Source organism: Malurus melanocephalus, unplaced genomic scaffold, assembly GCF_030028575.1.
Source record: "Malurus melanocephalus ecotype Western Australia unplaced genomic scaffold, MMel_1.1 scaffold_133, whole genome shotgun sequence".
Classification (NCBI taxonomy): Eukaryota; Metazoa; Chordata; class Aves; order Passeriformes; family Maluridae; genus Malurus; species Malurus melanocephalus.
In genome coordinates, this window is record NW_026623365.1 from 1824430 (window position 1) to 1843670 (window position 19241).

The 19241-nt window shown below is 41.5% G+C and overlaps 1 protein-coding gene across 2 annotated transcripts in view; it reads left to right on the top strand.

The window, feature by feature from the left end:
- Positions 1–51: 51 nt before the first annotated feature.
- VWC2 (von Willebrand factor C domain containing 2) overlaps positions 52–19241 on the top strand; it is a 53650-nt gene continuing 34460 nt past the window's right edge. The window contains exons 1-3 of one of the 2 annotated variants that reach the window (XM_057370807.1): positions 52–132; positions 1215–1996; positions 8617–8746. In XM_057370807.1, the coding sequence (XP_057226790.1) occupies positions 1283–1996; positions 8617–8746 (844 nt within the window). In that variant the 5' untranslated portion in view covers positions 52–132; positions 1215–1282. Of the gene's footprint in view, positions 133–560; positions 620–1214; positions 1997–8616; positions 8747–19241 lie in introns of those variants that run through there. The other variant, XM_057370808.1, reaches the window with a different exon arrangement.

Genomic DNA, 19241 nt, shown 5'->3' on the forward strand with positions numbered 1-19241 from the left:
AGGTCTGCGGAGGCGAGCGGGCAGCAAGAGCCGCCGCCGGCTGCCCGCCCGCGGCCCCGCCATGGGAGCCGGGCACGGAGCGAGGCTCACCGCCCCGAGCCGCCGGCGGGGCTGAGCGCGGCGCCAGCGCAGGTACGGAGGGAAGGAGGGAGGGAGGGCGGCGCCGGGCACGGGGGACGTGGCTGGGCTGGGGAAGGGGCCGGCCCGGCTCCCTCTCAGCCCCACCGGGAGGGGGTCGGGTGGCGCTGCCCGGCCCTCCGGAAAGTTTGGGCGRGCGGCGCGRAGCCCCGGGGCCGGGCGGGACGCGGTGCCCTGCGGTGCCACCGCCGAGGATCGGGGACGCGCACGAGGGGCAGAGAGAGAGGCTTTTAAATGGCTTTGGGGAGCGGTACCGCGGAGGTGGGGTCGCGCTGGGAGGCTGCAGCGGCACTGCYTGTCGTGGCCGGAGTAGTGTACGTATTTTGGTTTGGGATTTTTTTTTTTTTTTTCCGATTTGGCGTGCAGTGTTTCGGGGAGAGGAATCGGGAGCGCTGCCGAACTCCTGGAGGWTGTGGGTTAAATGAGCCTCTGCTGCGGAAACTCGGAGCGGCTCTACCCTACCTTTCGAACACGGGAAGAGGTGGTGTTTTGTGCTGGTTTGGGTATAGTTCGGAAGGGAGGTTGTTTGCTCGCTTTAGTGTGCTTGGTTTTAGTTTTAGTAACAGAAACGTGCTYACTGGTAGGCATTTAAACAAAACCCAAAACAGCGTACTTCAGACTGAGTAAGAGGTTAATGAAAATTGTCGTGTGTGCAGACAGTGAATAGCACTCATTTGGGTAGTTTCTGTTCCGGACCCTTCTGGGTTTTGGGGAGCTCCATTTAATTCATCGGGTGTCCGTCCTCTTTACGGTTATCATTTGAAAGTTAAAAATAACCCCCAAGCGCTCTGGGTTTTGCCTGCACCTGCCTTTGCAAACGCTGACTCCCCGGAGTTGTGCGYGGTGCTCTCGGAGCCGAAGACGCCCGGTCCGTGTCCAGAGCCCTGCTATTTATAACACTTGGCAGAGCGAGGGAGGAGGAGGAGGGATGCAGCAGCAGGCTGTTTGCCTTTTGCATAAACTACCGAGGCAGGTTGCATGTTGTCTGAGATGTTGCATCGGTGGAGGCGAGGCAGGGTGCGGGGGGGGGGGAAGAATCGCAGAAGCTGAAGTATTCCTAATCCTTCTTTTCCTAGGTACTGTGGATCTATGAAGCGCTTCCCTCCGATGTGAATGCAGTGTCCCCTGTGGGATGCAGTAGGTGATGCCCAGCTCTACTGCAATGGCAATTGGAGCTCTCTCKAGTTCTCTCCTTGTAACCTGCTGCCTCATGGTTGCCCTCTGTAGCTCCACCGTACCCGTTCAAAAACTGGCCAAGGCTCAAGACAAACAGGAGATAAAGGCCAGCCAGGAAAAGAGGGATCACACGTCTGCAAGGGACAGCCAGACAGGTCCGGGGAAAATGAATGAGATCGGCAGGAGCGGGAGGGAGGAGGGTAGCAGGGACTGGAAAAGCAAAGGGAGCAGGAACTACTCGAACAAGGAGTCCTGGACTAARCAAAAGCAGGCTTGGAACAGCCAGGGGACAGGCAGTAAATCTGGGAGCATCCAAATGCAAGAGCAAAGGGATGCTGCTCCCGAGGAACCTCAGGTGGCCGAAGATTCATCTCTCGCAGCATCTGTTGCGAGCGTCACTCCCGAGCCTCCGGAGGAGTACGCCTATCCGGACTACCGGGGCAAAGGCTGCGTGGACGAGAGCGGCTTCGTGTACGCCATCGGGGAGAAGTTTGCGCCGGGCCCCTCTGCCTGCCCGTGCCTCTGCACTGAGGAGGGCCCGCTATGTATCCAGCCCGAGTGCCCCAGGCTCCACCCTCGCTGCATCCATGTGGACACCACGCAGTGCTGCCCGCAGTGCAAGGAGAGGAAGAACTACTGCGAGTTCCGAGGGAAAACCTACCAGACCCTAGAGGAGTTCATGGTAAGGACTGAAGCCAAAACTCATTTTGCGGGTTCTTCTTTTGTTTAAAGTGGTATTATGTTCTTTAACTGCTTTCTCAGAGGGTGTTCTGGGTCTCCCCCTCCTCTTTTCATTTTTCTGTTAATATTGCTTCTGCAGTCCTGTAAATTTTCCCCTTAAACATGACCTTTCTTGCTCTAACATTTTTAAATGGGGGTGCTGATCTGTATTAATTCTTTTGGTATTTACAGTCAAAAATGCTTGGAAGGGTGCTATTCAGTGGTGTTACGGATTTTATGAAATTTTTCAGTAATATATTTCTTTCCTTATTTAACTATTAACGGTTAAACTTCTGCCTTGCAGGGGTCAAGCAGGGTTTTGTGGGCTGACTTCTATTCCTAGCAATCAGTCTGTGATGATCCCTTCTTTTTTAAGTGATTTTTTTCTCTGTTTTAACTATATAAGCAGTGCTGCCAAGGTTGCACAATGTTTGCTTTCTGAGAATGACTATGGGTCGTCTTTTTAATAATGGCATGGTCTGCAGTCCAGATTAAGGTGACACTTAAAGCTTTCCAAGCCCTTTGTTTATGTTCAGGGAAATCCTTTCAGACTAGGGCCTTTTTAGTATTGTTGTGMAAGGTCATTATCATTGAAAATGCAAGATGTTACTGTGCACTCAGAAGTTTTGGAGTTAGGGCCAGTTTTCTGGTTGTTTACCATGTCTTTTTCCATTTTATGTTTTATTGTGGTTGAGATCTGTGAGCAGACTCTAAGAATGACTTGTCAATTTTCTTGTGCATGACTGGTAAATACAGGGCTAGCCCAAAACCCACTTCTGAACACACCAGAGRGTTTCATGCTGAATATGTTGAGAGGAGTATGAAATATATCAAGGTTCAGGAAGCTGAGTCCCTCTCAGGATGGAGAAAAAGAAAATGCATTTTGTGAAGGCTGGAAAAAAGTTGCCACTTCTGCTCTCTGTGGTGTTTGCATGTTTGTGCGAACTTAACTTTGGTTTATAGCATCTTTCCATGTTCTCAATTTAGGGGAAAATAAATAAATAATGGAGCAGAACTACTTTCTCCATACTAAATAACAGTGTTGCTCTTTGCTCTTTTTAGGTAGTAATGTGCASAGCACTGGTGAATTGGCAAATATGGAAAACTTGTAATACTGTATTATCCTCCCTTTTTCCATGTCACCCTCAAGGATCGCATTCAACTTCAGGGTGGGAGTTTTCTACTTAAGAGGCAGTTGGTGTGACTTTTCCAGGGATGGCTTGTGAGATCCTTCCTTCTCCAGCAAACTTAATTCTTGAGGCGTGGCCAAAACATGAAGCTTCTCCACACATTCTCCGTAGGTCAATTTCAAAGGCTTCTCCCCACTCTTTATTCATAGTCTTTAGAAGAGTTCCCTTTCCTAGTCTTTTTATGCATGGGGTTGTATTAATAGCTGTAAAAGCAAGCCTGAAATACTGAGTTACATGTGTAGTGAGTGTAGAACTTTAATGTTCCCTGGTAGATTTGAGTATGGCTGGCAGCCTTGGTAAAAGAAGAGTGTTGAACAGTGRCATTTACAGAAATGGTCTGAAATGATTTTGGCTTTCAGCTTTCTTTTTAACTTCATTAAGCTTTCAGCCCTTGTCTTCATACCTTGCCCTGATGAAACATTGGTTCCCTCACTGCCTTGTTTCACCCAACTTTGGAAACACAAGTGAAAAGGGATGTCTGCTCAAGACAAGCAAGGAAAGTTATTGACACAGTTAGGCCATGGAACTGCAGCCTGATTATTTTCCTGTATGAGAACCTTGTTTTTCAGTTGAGCTTCAATGTTGGCTCCAATATGGTGAGCACAAACTGTAAATGCAGCTGTTTGCCACTGCAATCAGTGGAGTTGTCTGGCAACACAAGGTGCAGATGTAGTCAGCTTGCTGCTGCTCAGTGGAAGCAATTGGAAAATGCAAGCAATTGCATGGAGTTTCAGAGGTAATCTTGTGAGTTTAAAGTTGATGGTCTTAGAGAGGTTACTAATATGCTATGTCTTGATTAAGGTCAGGGAAGGGGTTATAAATGGATAGTAATGTGACTGTGTCTGCGCCTACTATTTGTGGCAAAAGTACCAGACATCATTGAAGGAAGAAAAAGGTGACCTTCTAATGTTTAAATGACATTATTTGCAGAAACATTAATGCATAGATGTGTAAATATGCATGCAGGTTTGTGAGTCTGCTTATATAAAGTTCCTGTATGGCTTGGTGTGGACACAGAATTGCCCAGCCTGGAGCCAGACCCTGAGTGTGCCAGGGAATTTGAAGTTTGATGTTTCTTCTTTGGTTTTCAGTCTGTCCTGCAGGTTTTCCTTGCGTGTGCATGTATGCATGTATTGTTCTGTTTTCAAAAAGGACATGGATGTCAACACAAAACACATCTTGGGTGTAGGGGAAGGATGAGGTCTCATAAAACTGTTTTCATCAGCACCTCTCTGTGGTGGTTCCCTGTGTGTATTGTGAGGCAGAATAACAGAGCAACCCCAGCATCCATATAAGTGGAACTGGTAGGAAAATTTTTAGTTGGTGAAATGTAATGAGGATCAAGTTCTGCACAGAAACTGGAGATTTCTAAGCATGTGGACCAAATTTTTCAAGTAAAATTTGAGAATGTTGGCTGATGTATAAAGTCATAGCCTTTCAAGAACCATAAATTATCTTCAGAAGTGTAATGTTTAGGAAAAGGCCTATATTTTTGAAAGTTGTTGCTTTGTGTTTTGTAGAATTTCCTTGCTACTACAGATTGTATTTCTTTTGTGGGTAAATTACTTGGAAATCTGAATGCCAGCAAATCCAAATGTATTTTGAAAGATCTATGGTATTTTGAAGGCACATGGCTGGTGTGTTTATTATTGTCACTGTGACCCCATTCATGTTCTCCTCAGTTGTGTAAGCKGCAAGAAAATAATAGTAAAAATTCCAGTGCAAAAGCAAGTAAGTTTGGGATTATGATTGTTTTGGGTTGTCCTTTTTTTAGGTTTAGGTGTTTGCAAGGCTCAAGGAACCAAAATTATTAATTCAGCTTTTTTGTTGGTTTGGTTTTGATGTCTTTTTGGTTAGTAATTAAAGTTTGACATGGGGAAAGCTCAAATTACTTTGGTCAACAAATGATTTGTCACTTCCTAATTAAGACAATTTGCACTAAGCTGCTGGATAAACCCACTGACCTTACTAAKCTACAGATTTCTTCACACCCCACTAAGGGAAAACATAGCAGTTTATACAATATTGCATTTGCTCTTTTACAATGTCCATTTATACCTCTGCACATAAACTTCCCTTTAAACAGTTCTGAAGAAGTAGRGTTTTTTGCCATCTGTACTCTATTTTCTACAGGTTTTATGGCTGCCTGGTGAATACACAAGGCTTCTGTTGCCTCTCATTGCCTTCCTGCAGTTTTTTGCATAGGCAGAGCTGCTGCTGCTGTGGAGTTAAGAGCTTTTTCTGTAGACCATGGAGACCCGGTATCATTAGTCTTCAGAGAGAGGTTGAGAGTTGGTATTATTTCCAGTCCGGCCTGGTTATGTCAGAAGTGCTGAGCGTGAGTGCTGCTGGGCTGGTGCTTCCCCACAGGAACGAGTGGGATGCTCCTTGCATTGGCTGCCACTGGGAACCGTCTGCAGGGAATGGCTTGCAGAGAGGGGAAATGGAGACCAAATGTGTCTTTTTATTCTGATTTATTTAGCTGCTGTTACATACACACAGTCTTACTGTCTCTCTCTCTCTAGTGATGATTATGTCTCCCAAGTATTGAGCTGCTGTTAAGGTGCAGAAAGTGGGGTTTTTCTACAGTTCCTGCTATATCCTGATGATCTATAAAAAAGCAATGCACTGCTGTTTAGTCCAAAGATGAACAGAAATGGCTGACACTGATACCATTTTAGCAGCCACCATGGTTTACTTGCTTGCCTAAAAGATCTTTGTAGAAATAGGCACRTGGAGWCCTTCCTTATCTCTGCTGCCATTAMTCAGAWTGGTGAGTTGTGCAGATGACAGTACKTACCAAGGGCATACTATAAGTATTCCCCTGAAATCTCATGATCTATTACACCAGAAGTGTCTTCCTTACTGCAATATCACAGTAACAGTGTACTGTGTTCATGAAAGATGTAGTCTTCAGGTGTATGTGCTATATAGGACAGAAATGTGTATTATGAATCATCATTATTAGACAAGAATCAGATCAGTTTTGTGTCTCAATCAAGAGTATTTTCAGCACTTCATTAAATTACTTTTCTGAAAGTTTCAGCCTATGTCAAATTTGGAAATCTATTAAACCTATTTAATTAGAATATTCTTGAATTTCACAGATGAGAGATTTAAGGAATAATATTTGTGTGTGCTGCCTTGTTTCCTGATTGTCATCAGWTATTCTAGTTTTCACACCACTTCCAGTGTTGAATGACACAGCTACTAAACAGTGTCCTGGGATAAGGAATATCTGCTGTTGTAGCTACTGGTGTCGTTGAACTTTGATGGTTGGCAGATTTGCATTTTTCCAAGTCATGACCAAAAGTGTTAAAAGCTGTAGGTTTGCCTTGTTGATCCTGGAATTGAGTTCTGATATCTTTGATCAAGATTAAAAAAAAAGATACTTTAAAATAATAGAAAAAAGTTAAAATCAGTCATCCTTTAAAACCTTGTTTTAATTAGTAATTTAGTTTAGTAAGTATTGTTTCTGGATATAACTGTAGAAGGAAGAATTCTTATTTTTGACTTGATACTTAGGAGCTCAGGTTTGCTGACACTTGAAACTTCACATGTGGCTCAAGTGATTACTTGGGATACCTGAGCCTTTCAGCACTGARCACCGGATCAGAAACTTCCTCATCTGCTTGAGACTCCGGCTGTGGAAGTGAACGTGGCAGTTTAAAAACAATTACAGGACAAAGTTGTTGTCCCAAAGTCTAATAAATATCTGCTGTACTGGGCTGTCAGCCTCCATGCAGGATTTTATAAACATACRCTGTGGTGTTATCCTTGGTGGAGTGTAAAGCAAAGAGAAAACACAACGTGAGTAGCTAGCAAAAGAAACCTGAAATAAATAATAGTAATAAAAGCAGAAAGCAACACAGCAAGAGACCCTATTTAGGCTTTCTAAGCAGAGGGGAGGGCGTGAAAGATATGTGAGTGCATGAGCAAAYAACAGCCTTGGCAGGTGGGAAGGGAAATAGCAAAGCATGAATGAGCATTTAGTTGGGGATGATGCTGTGCAAGCATCAGCATGTCTGAACTTTGGAAGTGAGAAGGATGTGAGAGGCAAGCAAGCAGAGAATGGATTTGAGCAAAAAATGTGATGGGATGCCCAAGGAATAGRGAAAAGAAGCAGATGATCTGCAAGTTAGACATCTGGGTGATTCTTCATAAAGAATAATTATTTTCATTTTTCAATTTTATTTTTTCTGCTCTTACTGGAGAAATGCAATGGTGGTTGTCTGCATCAGCTGGAATCTGGAATGGAAAAGGGTCCATAAAAAGAACACCCTCCTCCTTAAGTAAACCAGTAATCTGCACAGATTATAGATTTAGAGRATCACTATAACGTTCAGCTGTATTTTCATCTTGTGTTCTGATCACGGTACCCATGTGGTTTTTTGGAGGAGTACAGCAATGAGATTTACAGTATAACACTTAATGCTCTTCCAATCCTTGCTTCCCTCTATCTTGTGTGGTATGAGGCTGTCAGCAATGYAGTGTGGTGCACCTGGTCAGGAATGCTGAGGAGCACCGTTGGAATTGTACCTGTGGGAAATGTAGACATTTCAAAGTTCATTTTTTACTAAAGAGACTCTTGCTACTGTTTTGTTCAGAATTAATTGCTTTGAAGCAGGTATTTCAAGTAACYATCTCTTGGTATTCCTGTTCTGTAAAAGTCCTTCAAACCCAGCAACATTTCACTAGGTATAAAGGATTACTTGTATTTTCCTTCAACCCTTTCTCTGAATTGCATTTTCCTTTCAGAAAGTTAAAAGTATTAGAAGCATGGTTCAAATACAGTTAACCTGTGGGAAATACCTGAATTCAAAAGGATAAGGTTTTTTTTCCTGATATCTCTTTGAAAACAAAATTTTCAATAAAATGTAACTTCCTGCCACCAAAATGCTTTCAGACCTGGAAAAATTGCAATAAGGGTTTCCAGTAAAAAACATTCAGACTTGATTTAGCAAAACTTTTCTTCTTAAAATACAATATTTTTCTTTAAATTATTTTTWAAGCTCTATTAGAATTACATTAGATTATTAACTTAATTTTCAGGAAGTTCATTAGAAATTCAGTGGGGTAATTTTTGGTTTATTTGTATTAAAAGTCTGCACTGTTCTTGTTTTCAACATCCCTTTCAACATCCCCAGGTTTTCCTGTTTACTGCATAGGTTCAGAGAAGAACCTGTTTTGTTTTAGTTCTTTTTCTGCTGTGGTTCTGTAATTTTGCAGGAGCCCAGTCTTGCTCTCTGCATTATTTAGGCCACAAAACCCATTTGTTTCAGAGTGGGGAGGAAAAGATGCGAAGGAAAGATCATGATGAAAGGGTGGACACTGCACACTCCAGGAGTGCACTAAGTGGAGGGATTAAAGGGTGCCTGGGTTTGTGTTTCAGGTTTCTCCGTGTGAAAGGTGTCGCTGCGAGGCCAATGGTGAAGTGCTGTGCACGGTGTCAGCCTGTCCCCAGACCGAGTGCGTGGATCCCGTGTATGAGCCCGACCAGTGCTGTCCCATCTGCAAAAATGGTGAGTGACACTTGAAAAACAAGGAGGAGGCCTTTTTCAGAGAGATCCATGTTGTCCTATTCTGCTGTTGAAAAATAATTCAAATATTTTTTCTTTTTTGCTCGAATGGAGATGGAGGAGAGTCGTGTGTGGATGGTGTAATCCTGTTGTGAGGAATCAGATGTCCACTGACTGGGGTGGACTCAGTTATGATCTTTAGGGACTTTTGTTACCCAGAGACAATTAGGATGTTAATGCCAGCTGTTCATGTGTCTCCTGGATATAAAATTTGCATGAACTGATTGTGTCTGTGTTCTATATGGGCACAGAAAATGGAACTCAGACTCTTCATGTTAGCCACCTTTCAGTGTGAGCAGGAAAAGCTACTTTTGTTCTCCATTCATATTTGTTTCCCTTTCAGATATTCTTCTCCTTTTTTAGGATTTTTTTTCCTTAAGGCAAATCAGATGTACCTTATTGAGCTCATCTAATTTTCATAACTAAATGAATTAAACTCCCAATTTTAATTGAATATTTTTCATAACTAAATTAGACAGAAAGTCTTTCTACTCCCAGCAAGGGCTTGCATTAGATCAAAGTCTTAGTCTATTTAGAGGAAAAAAAAATTACATGAYATACTAGCTCATCACTTATAAAGAAGGAATGATAATTTATTAATAGAAATGAAAGCTGCAAAATCTCAAATGAAATTATATTTAAAATTAAAAAAGGCATTTAAAAATATTCAGATAATGTGCAGACATCCATTATTTCTCTTCAATAGGTAGGTTTCATTACATTAGCTAAAGCAAACTGATTAAAATAGTGGAAAAAGTGGGGGAGGAGAGAGTGTACAGCATATGGTTTCCACAAATTCAACAGTAGATGATAAGGGATTGTTAATTGCATTGGAGGAGTTTCATTTGTATGGATATAAAAGTAATTGCTTCACATCCCTTAATTGGTTGTTACAACCCTGAAGGAATTTGTTCTCAGCTGTACAGCTTAAGGGCACTCTTGTTTCTGGAGATGAGGACAGGCATTTTTCGAGGCATTTAGGGACAATTCCTGAGAAAGTCTGAATTTGGAAGCTGGTGATATCATAGCTAGCTAGTCCAAAGAATCCTTTAGCACTTGTTGRATGGCAAGAACATTGCTGATGTGGTCACAGGCTTTTTGTGTGTGACAGGCTCTGCAGTTCCCCAAGTCTTTAGCTGGCAAAAGGTTTCTTTTCCACATCAGAGATGGAGTTRCAAGCAGAATACATTAAGACTCAGTAGTCTTTCCCACTGAATTTGTTCAGTGGACTTAAATTGACTTTCCACTGGCACACRTGCTCCCACAGGCAGCAACACAATGCACAGTAGTGGCATTCTGCAGGTGATGGCTCTCTTTTGGATTAAGGTGGGGCAGCAGTGCAGGGTTTGGCTTGGCTATTCACACAGATTCCCTGACACTTTTTCCAGAAATGAGGAAAAGTTACCAAAATTTGTATATAAAACAAACCTTTTGTTTTGAGGAAGCTGCCTTTTCTCAGAGCTGTTTRAGCTCTATTATATGGGTTCTGGCAGCAAGAAAAAGGTTGTCTTGTCCTCAGCTTCTGAATCCCCAATATTAGTTGCATATTTCTCGTGTATAACCATGAGCTGGCATCTCTGACCCAGTTTCAGACCAAGGTGACCACAGCTGCCTGTTTCTAGTGAGCTGTACTGTCACTTCTCTGCATGTCAGAGAAAAAACAGTGGCTTTCCTTGTTAGCTTTTAGATTAAGAGGAAAACCATTAGCAGTAACAACAAAACCAAGATAGTTCAGAAGCAGCTCAACTTTTCTGGTTCATCAGCTTCAGTATAATATCACGAAATGCTTCTGAGGAAACCTCTCCATCTGGGGAGTGCATTTCGGGAAAAAAAAAAAAAAGGCTGTTTGCTCTTAGAGCTTATTTTAAAGTGTGGTACAAATGCAGTTCTCTAGGAACTTCAGTGAATTGCTGAATGTTTTTAATTAGATTGGAGCAAAAACCTACTGAGCAGGAAAACCTAGCCTGCCTCATCCTCTCATTTTCAAGCCTGCTGGAGCAAATGTGCTGTGAATGTGAGTTGGAGAAATAGTCATTGTGTTGTGCTGCAGGGTTGATTGTTACAGCAATGACATCAATGACATCATGTTGGTGACACGAAAGAGCTTTGGGTGATATACAGGGAGCTCAGCCASAAAGCCATAAGGATGGGAAAGGTGGAGCCATGGAGAGAATAAAAGTGGGGTAACTGCTGTCATGATCTGCAGTAGAGCAAGAAGGGGTGGGAGGTGAAGTTTRGGATTTCTACATTTACGAGCATTTGTGTGTTAAAAATGCACACAATCAAACTGATTTCCCTYCCTTTCCTGCCACTTCCTAATATTGAACACCTTCCCAACTTGCCTGGTCTGCAGATTGCTAGCAGTGACCCAGCAGTGAGAGCTGAGTGACTCCCTCTGTCACTGGTAAGAAAATATACTAATGCCTGATTAAGAAATACAGAGTTCTGGTGAAAGCTTGTGATTATTAGAAATTAATGAATTCAGCATCTTGACAGGTGTGAGACACTGCACCTTGTCTCTTGTGGGAAGGAGGGTATGTAGTTGACTTCTCCGACCTATTTTCACAAAAGTGCTGGCAACCCTTACAAGGAGGGACAGATGTGTAACTGCACATCAGGCTTACATAACTGTGCATGTGTGTAGGTACAGACTTGCTTTGAATGTAAGAAGTAGCGAATGGAAAACTTGCGGAATTAAAGAATAGTTGTATGTGTACTATTTAATAATCTTCTGTATCACATCCTGACTTTCAAAAAGAAGCCTGGATACTTACATAGCTGAAGATATTTTTTTCCTTTGTGGATAGGTACAGGGGGTACTTAAAAAGAAAAATTTGTTCTGAAAAGTAATATATAGAAGAGACAAAAGGTGATACCTCACTGAGAAGATCGGTGGTTAGGGKAATTTTCCTGTTTTTTATGTCTCAAGTCACTGCAAGTGAGGGAGCTGTTTTCTGTTTATTTCATACAAATGCCCTGAAGGAAAACAGGGTGAGGACAAAGGGGGATGGAGGAAGAGCTTCTTTGTCATGTGGATTGACATGTTGAGCTTCATGCTTCTGGTAACCATCAGCACCAGCCACCAAAAAAAAAAGTATCCAGAAAGTTAAATCTGAGTTCAGAAAATTGCATCCAGTAACAGATGCCCAGTTCAAATCTCCATCCATCTTTACAGTATTAGCATTGTGGTTACTTTTGTGGCAGCCATCCCTGTTCACAGCAATATCAATAAGCCTAGATTCAGGTACAGACATTTCTACARTCATTGCAGAGTTAAGTGTAGAGATAATGGGCATACTGTTGCCTTTCCATTGGGAAAAGGCTGGCTACTTGACCAGTGATGCATTTGTGGTCGTGGAAGGGGGTGGGGGGATAATACTGGTAGGAGTTATCTTGCTCTAGATGAAATTACCTTGGTTGCATGTTCCACTTCTATTCCCAGCATTAGAGCCCTAACAGGCACGCACAGCTGAGTTCTGTTCTGCCTGAAGCCTGCAGCCACGGAGCAGCCGATGGAGTCAAGGGTGGCCCCACTCCTGCCGGTGTCTTTGCAGGAAGATGAGATTAAACTTGCAGCCYACGTGGAGCCTGAGGGGGAGTTGTGGTTGCTAGACCAAAAAACGTTTTGATCTAAGGTCCCTGAGAGATTTTTATTTCATTATATGGCTGAAAGATTGCCCCAGATAAAATGAAGCGGATCCTGTTGCCTTCCTAGCGTTTATCTGTCTGAGTGCCAGCGTTGTTTCTCTGTCTACAGCAGGGAGAGCTGAGCTTTTCCTTTTGGCAAAGGCTCATAGCTGTRCAGTCAAAAATAAAAACACTGATGCCCGGAGGGTCAAGTGTGTTGTCAGGGCTGCAACATTTGCAAGAGATGTCTGTTCTTACTGGCTGTGCAAAAGGGAGCCTTTATTCTCATTGCAGTCATTTCAGGTGCCTTAGGTGGAATGAGTCAGGACCTGATTCGATACTAGTGTTCATAGTTATGCTTGAAATACATGCATCATGTGGTTGAAATGATTTCTRGTGAGGTGCAGATCTAATGTGCTGTGCCCAGGGAGGGCGGGTGTGCTGGTTTTGTATCCCTGTGCTGTGAGGTTGGCTCACTGAAACCTCCTTTAGTACCTTGGTGTAAAATTACAGTGTTTAGGCACAAGGTGACTTGAGAGGCTTTGGAATGGCAGGTGGGGTCCTCCATTGGTGAGAAGGAGCTCTCAGGGGAGCAAAGCCCTGGTAACAGCTGGCAGAGCTGCTGTCCCCTTYTGCCACTGTTCAAACAGTGGGGTTTGGTCTCTCCTCGGGACTCAAATCTGTTAAAAATGGTGCTGCTAGAGGAAGCACTCTTGCCTCTGTCATTCCTCTAAGATCCAGGTGGAGAGAGGCTGTGCTGGGCTGAGAGACCTCTCTGGCCATAACAAAGATGAAGGTGTTCATTCTGGGCTGATAAAGGGAGGCTGTACCTTGGCTACTCTCATGTGAGCTGGCTGTTTGCTCTTCCCTGCAGCCTCACCTTTGCTCAAGTACCATGGAGAATCTGACCTGTAAAATTTAATGTCCTTCTGCAGTGTGTTTAAATAAAATATGATATGACCTTGACCATGAATGCCTTAATCTCAGCAATGAAGAAAGTATCATTATGCTGCTGTCCAGGTAGAGGTCAAGGCAGGACTATTGCAAACATCAGGAATGTAACTGCTGTAAAATTAAAGTAATCAGTGTCTTTGATTGTCCTCTCTTCYTCTTTCTATTGTCACTTTAAATACCTTTTTCAGTCATGCTTTAGCAGCTGATTTATGTACAGCAAATGAGATCCAGAAGTTTTAAAGCCTGAGAATGGTTTCTTCAGTCTACGATATAAGGAGGGGATGAAATCAGGTGGTCATGGTGGTCACTCCTACATGTAAAATGTATGTATCATAAAATGATTGTAAATTCTAGTTGATAAAATTGAAATGGTATTTCATTTATTTAAAAAAATTGAGTGAACATTAAAAAGTAATAAGCCAATGAACAAGAAATCATTTCAAACTAATCCCAGTTCCACCCACACAGTATGCACCAATGTGATTTGTTCCTTTCTAATGTGTTTACTTCAGTCATTTGAATGCTTGTATATGCAGGGTCACATTTGTTCCATGTTTCTGTGGGCATGAGTCGCTTAGCAAAAACTTCTGCATACATTCTCYACTTTAATGGACTGTATTTCACAAAATGATTTATTATAGGGGACTCTTAACCAGGAAATATTAATGTTCTAGGGGGAATGAACATTTCAGAGAGAAAAACACCATTAAAGTTGCACGAACAGTTGTATGTGATTAAAATTGCCTGGTGAATATGCAGGTAGGTTGAAAAGCTGTAGCAGATATTTTGGCAGCCATGTATTGAAAACAAATACCAGACTTACTTCTTTTTGTCTGCATTGAGCATTTAAAGTGGTTTCCAAATGTGGTRGGTGAAGTTGGTAAGCTAGTTGCCATAGATTGTGTTCTTGGTTTCTGCTGTTGGTGAAGTTGGGAGGAAGTTTGGTCTGTATGGTCTTAATTCAAGGAATTCCTTTAAACTCATTTCATCTCTTTTCTCACTTTCTCTCTCTACTCTGGGAAAGCTGGTGGCTGCATATGCCATGTGCAGAAATCACAGAATTTTCTTCTTGTGCCATTTTTTCCACTCAGATCCAAAGCTGTTTAAATGTGCATGGATCAGCACTGCACAGTGGGCTGAGCAAAACCTTATGCCAAACCCACACAGGCCTTGTTTCCAACTCTCACACATGCACATGGATGGATATATGATCCACTGTTGGCATTCTGTGTTCAGCTGGCTGAGTAGTGGTAGGTGCTGTAATTTCCTCTAAGGGTGTTTATTTAGCACACAACTTATGTTGACTTCCAGATGATGCAATTATTTTCCAAAATATAGAAACCCACCAGAGAAGGAGAAGGATCTGTCTGAAGGTATGGCAAAAATATTCAGTATTACTGAGCCTGTACCAGTTATAAGGATTAGTCACTTTATATAGTGCATATGTAGTTATTGCAAATAAATACTGTGTGCTTTTTTTTTTTTTTTTTCACTTAAATGCCCTCAGTTGGGAGTTCCGCTGTCAAAAGGCAGCAACTGCCCCTGAGCATATCTTTTCCTGTCATTTTGCTCAGACACAAGGACAATCAGAAATTATACTGACCTTGGTATTTAAAGTGTTACTTTACACTTAACTAGGAGGACGTAGAAGAGCCTATTAAACTATAAAAGCAGAGTATTCTGTAAGGTTTTCAGAACTTACTTTGCAATATTTTTTCATTATAAGCTGCTACAGTAAGCCTGAAACAGCATTCAGCAGGCAGTTTTTTTGCCTCTTACCTGATCCTGAGGGCTATTTGATACATTTGATATATGTATCAAAGTTAAATTCTGCTGTATCAGTCCACTTTTGTGGCAACTGCTTGCAGGGATTGTCATTTTACTGTAAGCYGAAGCAGAAGTTGATGTGCCCCAAACTGTTGTTTAGTGCTGATGGTCCCAGGTGAGTGTGGGAGGTGGTCAGAACTTCCATGTGTCACAGCTATCTGTCTTTTTTAAAGGGTGTCCTGTGTCAGCCTCGAGAGCAGAAAGATGAACATGCTTCCTGTGCTGATGGAAAAAGAGCAAACACTAAAATCTTGGGATGGGAGGAGAAAATAATTTTCTATCAACTTTCATGTATCTGATGTACTTTATAGTGCTTTTCATGGCAGTTTCACATGTCTGCCATCCTGTGTAATTCTGGCTGCTGGTTTGGGTTCAGGCAGGAAAGAGCCTTTGTGTGRATACCCATCAGAGTATTGGAATAAACAGTGTGCTATTGCTTGATTTGTTTTTCCTGACACTTTCTCTGTTACATAGAGGTGCATTTGGGGATTTGCTTGGCTTCTAGCAKAACAGTTAGCCTATGCTCCCCAAAATGAAGTCATCAGTTCCTTTGGGGTTTTGTTTGCTTGTTTTGTATTTTTAAGTTATTCATGTAAGAGTTTTCTGAGTTTATTTTGCAGTTTTATTTAAAAAACGTGTAGAGATTGGTTAGATGTAAAAAGAAAAAAATAGATCCCAGATCTCACATTATGGCCCCCTCCCACTCCATACACTTCCCCTAGTTCTTCTTCTTTGCTGTTTGAMGAAAACAGACATTAGGGGAGTGGTTTTTTTCCTACATTCAGTATTTCTTTATATGCTATGCAGTAGAGAAAATATTCCCAATGTTAATTTTGCTCCCCCATTCTGCTAYTGGATATTTATTTTAATTTTGTATTTTCCTAGTGGAAATTGGGGCAAATATTTGAGGGGAATGTAGGATTCCAAGGTCTGAAATACTTGTGTGCATCTTGCTGTATGCTACATCCTTGAAATAATATTCCCTAGAACACTACCCTATTTGATTAAATTGTGAGCTCTTAGATTCTGAAATCCTGTCTTGCTCCAGACTGAGTTACCATAGGTTAATTCATTATCCAGGGTCAGCTGAGCTGCTGTCACTGTCCACATGAGCTCTTAGTTGTGTTCTTTGCAGAAAATCCTGTTTGTAAACAGAAGCTGTTTAGTAGCTTGGTGCTGCAGTAATARGTCTACATGGCTGATTAGCATTTTGTGGTGTGATCAAAAGGAGCAATGAAGAAAGATACACACCTTGAGCATTTTGCTTTAYGTTCTTTTGCATTTTTTCATTGCTATTTCATTATGTTAAATGAGGCATCCAAGAGTTTGCTTGGCTTTGAGGGGAAATGGAGGCTTATATTGAARTGCTGTAGTACGTTAGTATATCTCTCTCATATAAGAACAGTCACTCTTATGATAAATGATATAATCAAAATCTCYTTTACTTCTAAGTGCAGCGTAATTTTCTCTGCTTATTTTTTTCATACGAAGTTGCGGTTTAGGCATTAAGAAAGATGTGAATTGATCCAAGTGACTTACTGGTTGATGGAGGCAGGGAATAAGCTGATTTCATTAAATTTAATTTCCTTAACACTTTGCTTTTCTGTGGTTGAGCTTTGCAATCACAATGRCCTTTACATGCAGTGCAGGATTGGTAATGCCAGGTCTGTCTTAACTTGGTGTGACTCCTCTTTCTTTCAAGTTTGTCATAGCTCTTACATGAGCATGACAGCGATCTCAGAAATTTTCTCCTAGTTCTTGAAGTTTGTAAATGAAGTCAAAATTTGATCAAGAACATGAACTTGACCAGGAGCTGCCTTGGACACCTCTGCCAGTGTTTGGAAAAGGGTTCTGAAGGAAAATGAGTGATGGTTTCCTAAGGAAAAAAAGACTAAAAGCTTCTGTTATATTTTATTAATATTTGTAAAATTGCAGTGCTTGTTTTTCTTGTTTCTCTAAGTAGCATCTTACTGTTTCAAACTACTGCACTGGGCACTCCCTCTGTGTTGTGTGCTGTAAGAGTCCTGAATTAAGTCCCTGGCGATTACCTTTGCCCAGCAGGTCAAACATTTTTATCAGCTGGAGACTTAAGTACTTTCCTAATTTAARACCTTGATCTATAAGGTGGAAAGAGCTTTTACTTTGTGAACTTCTGGATTGCTTCCATAGGGATAATTATCTGTACAGTTTTGTTTTCTTGAGCATGTTCAGCTGTAGAGCAGCAGTGATTAAAAAAAAAAATCTGAGAAAGAAAATAACACACTTTAAGTAATTCCTTACCTTCACCATCAGCTACCATAATGATTAGTGTTTCAAAGCTGATAGGCAATCAAAAACTTCGATTACTATTTTCATGTAGGAAAACTATAATTTTTTTTTCCCTGCCTGTACTGGTGCCTATTAAATTTTCATTAGAGGAATGGCTTCCTACGGGTAAACATCACTTTCTTCTAAATGGCCTGTTCTTTTGCTGAATCTTCAGCACTGTTTGCTTATTTCTGTGCTGCTAGCCCTTGAATAGGAACCCATTAAAAAACTGAATGCGTAAGTTCTACTTAGCTTAGAGTCTTGTAGATGATGAGTGGTTTTTCTGCTTCATCATTTCTTCTCGCTAGTGCACGCTGGTCAGTGACCACCTTTCTTGGAAATACTTGCAAGCAGCAAGCCACACAACCTTTATTACCCTTGGAAAAGATAACTGTATCTTCACTGTGTGCTCGCCCAACATACTGCTTAATTTCTTTTTTTCCTTTTCAAGTGGAATGGATCCGCTGGAGCAGTGGCAGGAAGAAAAGAACAAACAATGCATTGTAACAGGATTCAAATTGCTGTTTGGTGAATAGCACTGAATAAAGAAGATCCATATCCAGACAATTGCTTTTGGGACTCCTGTGTTTCAAATAGTTGCAGTGTTATCTCCTTTCTCAGAGGTAGTTTCACTTAAGTGTGATGTTAATGCTTTTCCAGAAAAAGTAGCATTGTTACTTGTTATGCTTCAAAATAATTCCTATTCCTTTCTGATAATACAATGTCAGACCTTCTTGAATATTTTGAATTCAAAAGGGAAATTACTGGTTAAGCTGGACAGTTTTGAAGGAGATATGCAAATGAGACATGTCAAAGACAGAAGAGGGAGTAGTGATCATTAATAATATCCTGTGAAGCCAAGCAACAAGGCAGCATAATGGTAAATAGAATTCAGCAAARCCATACTTTAAGTAGTGAAAGAAATTTCTTGGGTATTTTGATGATCTTTTGTTAAGATTTCTGCCAAGTGGTTTTGTTTACATTTCRGTGTGAAATATTGTATGTAAAAAGCCATCAGTATTCATTAAGAAAGGCTTGCATTTATTAGCTGTATGCTATTATTTAAAGGCTGGTTCCTCCCACTTGCTTTGTAAAATCTTCCATGTTTGCTGAGTATTCAGCAAGAAGAGGTTGCAGAAGGGAAGAGCAGCAAGAAAGCTGAATATTCCCCTGTGCAAACAGATGAGTTCTCTACTAGTGATAGCACATGAATTAAAAATCATGTGATAAAGTGTGGTACCAGGAGAGAAACKTAGTACCRATGACAAWCTTCCCTGTGCTCACAGTCAAGGGRGAAGCAAAAAAATCAAARGGCATTGTACATGAGATCTTTWAGGCACCAGGTAATTAACCCATGAACTCACTGCAGAAGATGGTGCTGATACAGGTTCGTAGGATTAGAATAAAGATGATGTCTTTGATGGAAGGAATAAAATATCTTGACCTAGCTTCAGTGAAGCTGCCTGGGGTGATGTGCTGTAGAGCCTYCCAAAACCTGTTCATTTTCWCATKAATWGGAATGTAAYATTGTTGTTTATTACTGTCCAWATCTTRCWATTTCCTTTTTTAGCTGCTTATTTWTAAAGTACTTCRCAGAAGARGGTTTGGGCTATGTWRATTTTAGCCCGGCCAAACCCMTCCTGKATATRTACTTTCRTGTTAGGGCAGGAAGACAGACCCAATGCAGAGATGTTAAAACAGCATCACTCCTTTTCCCACACAA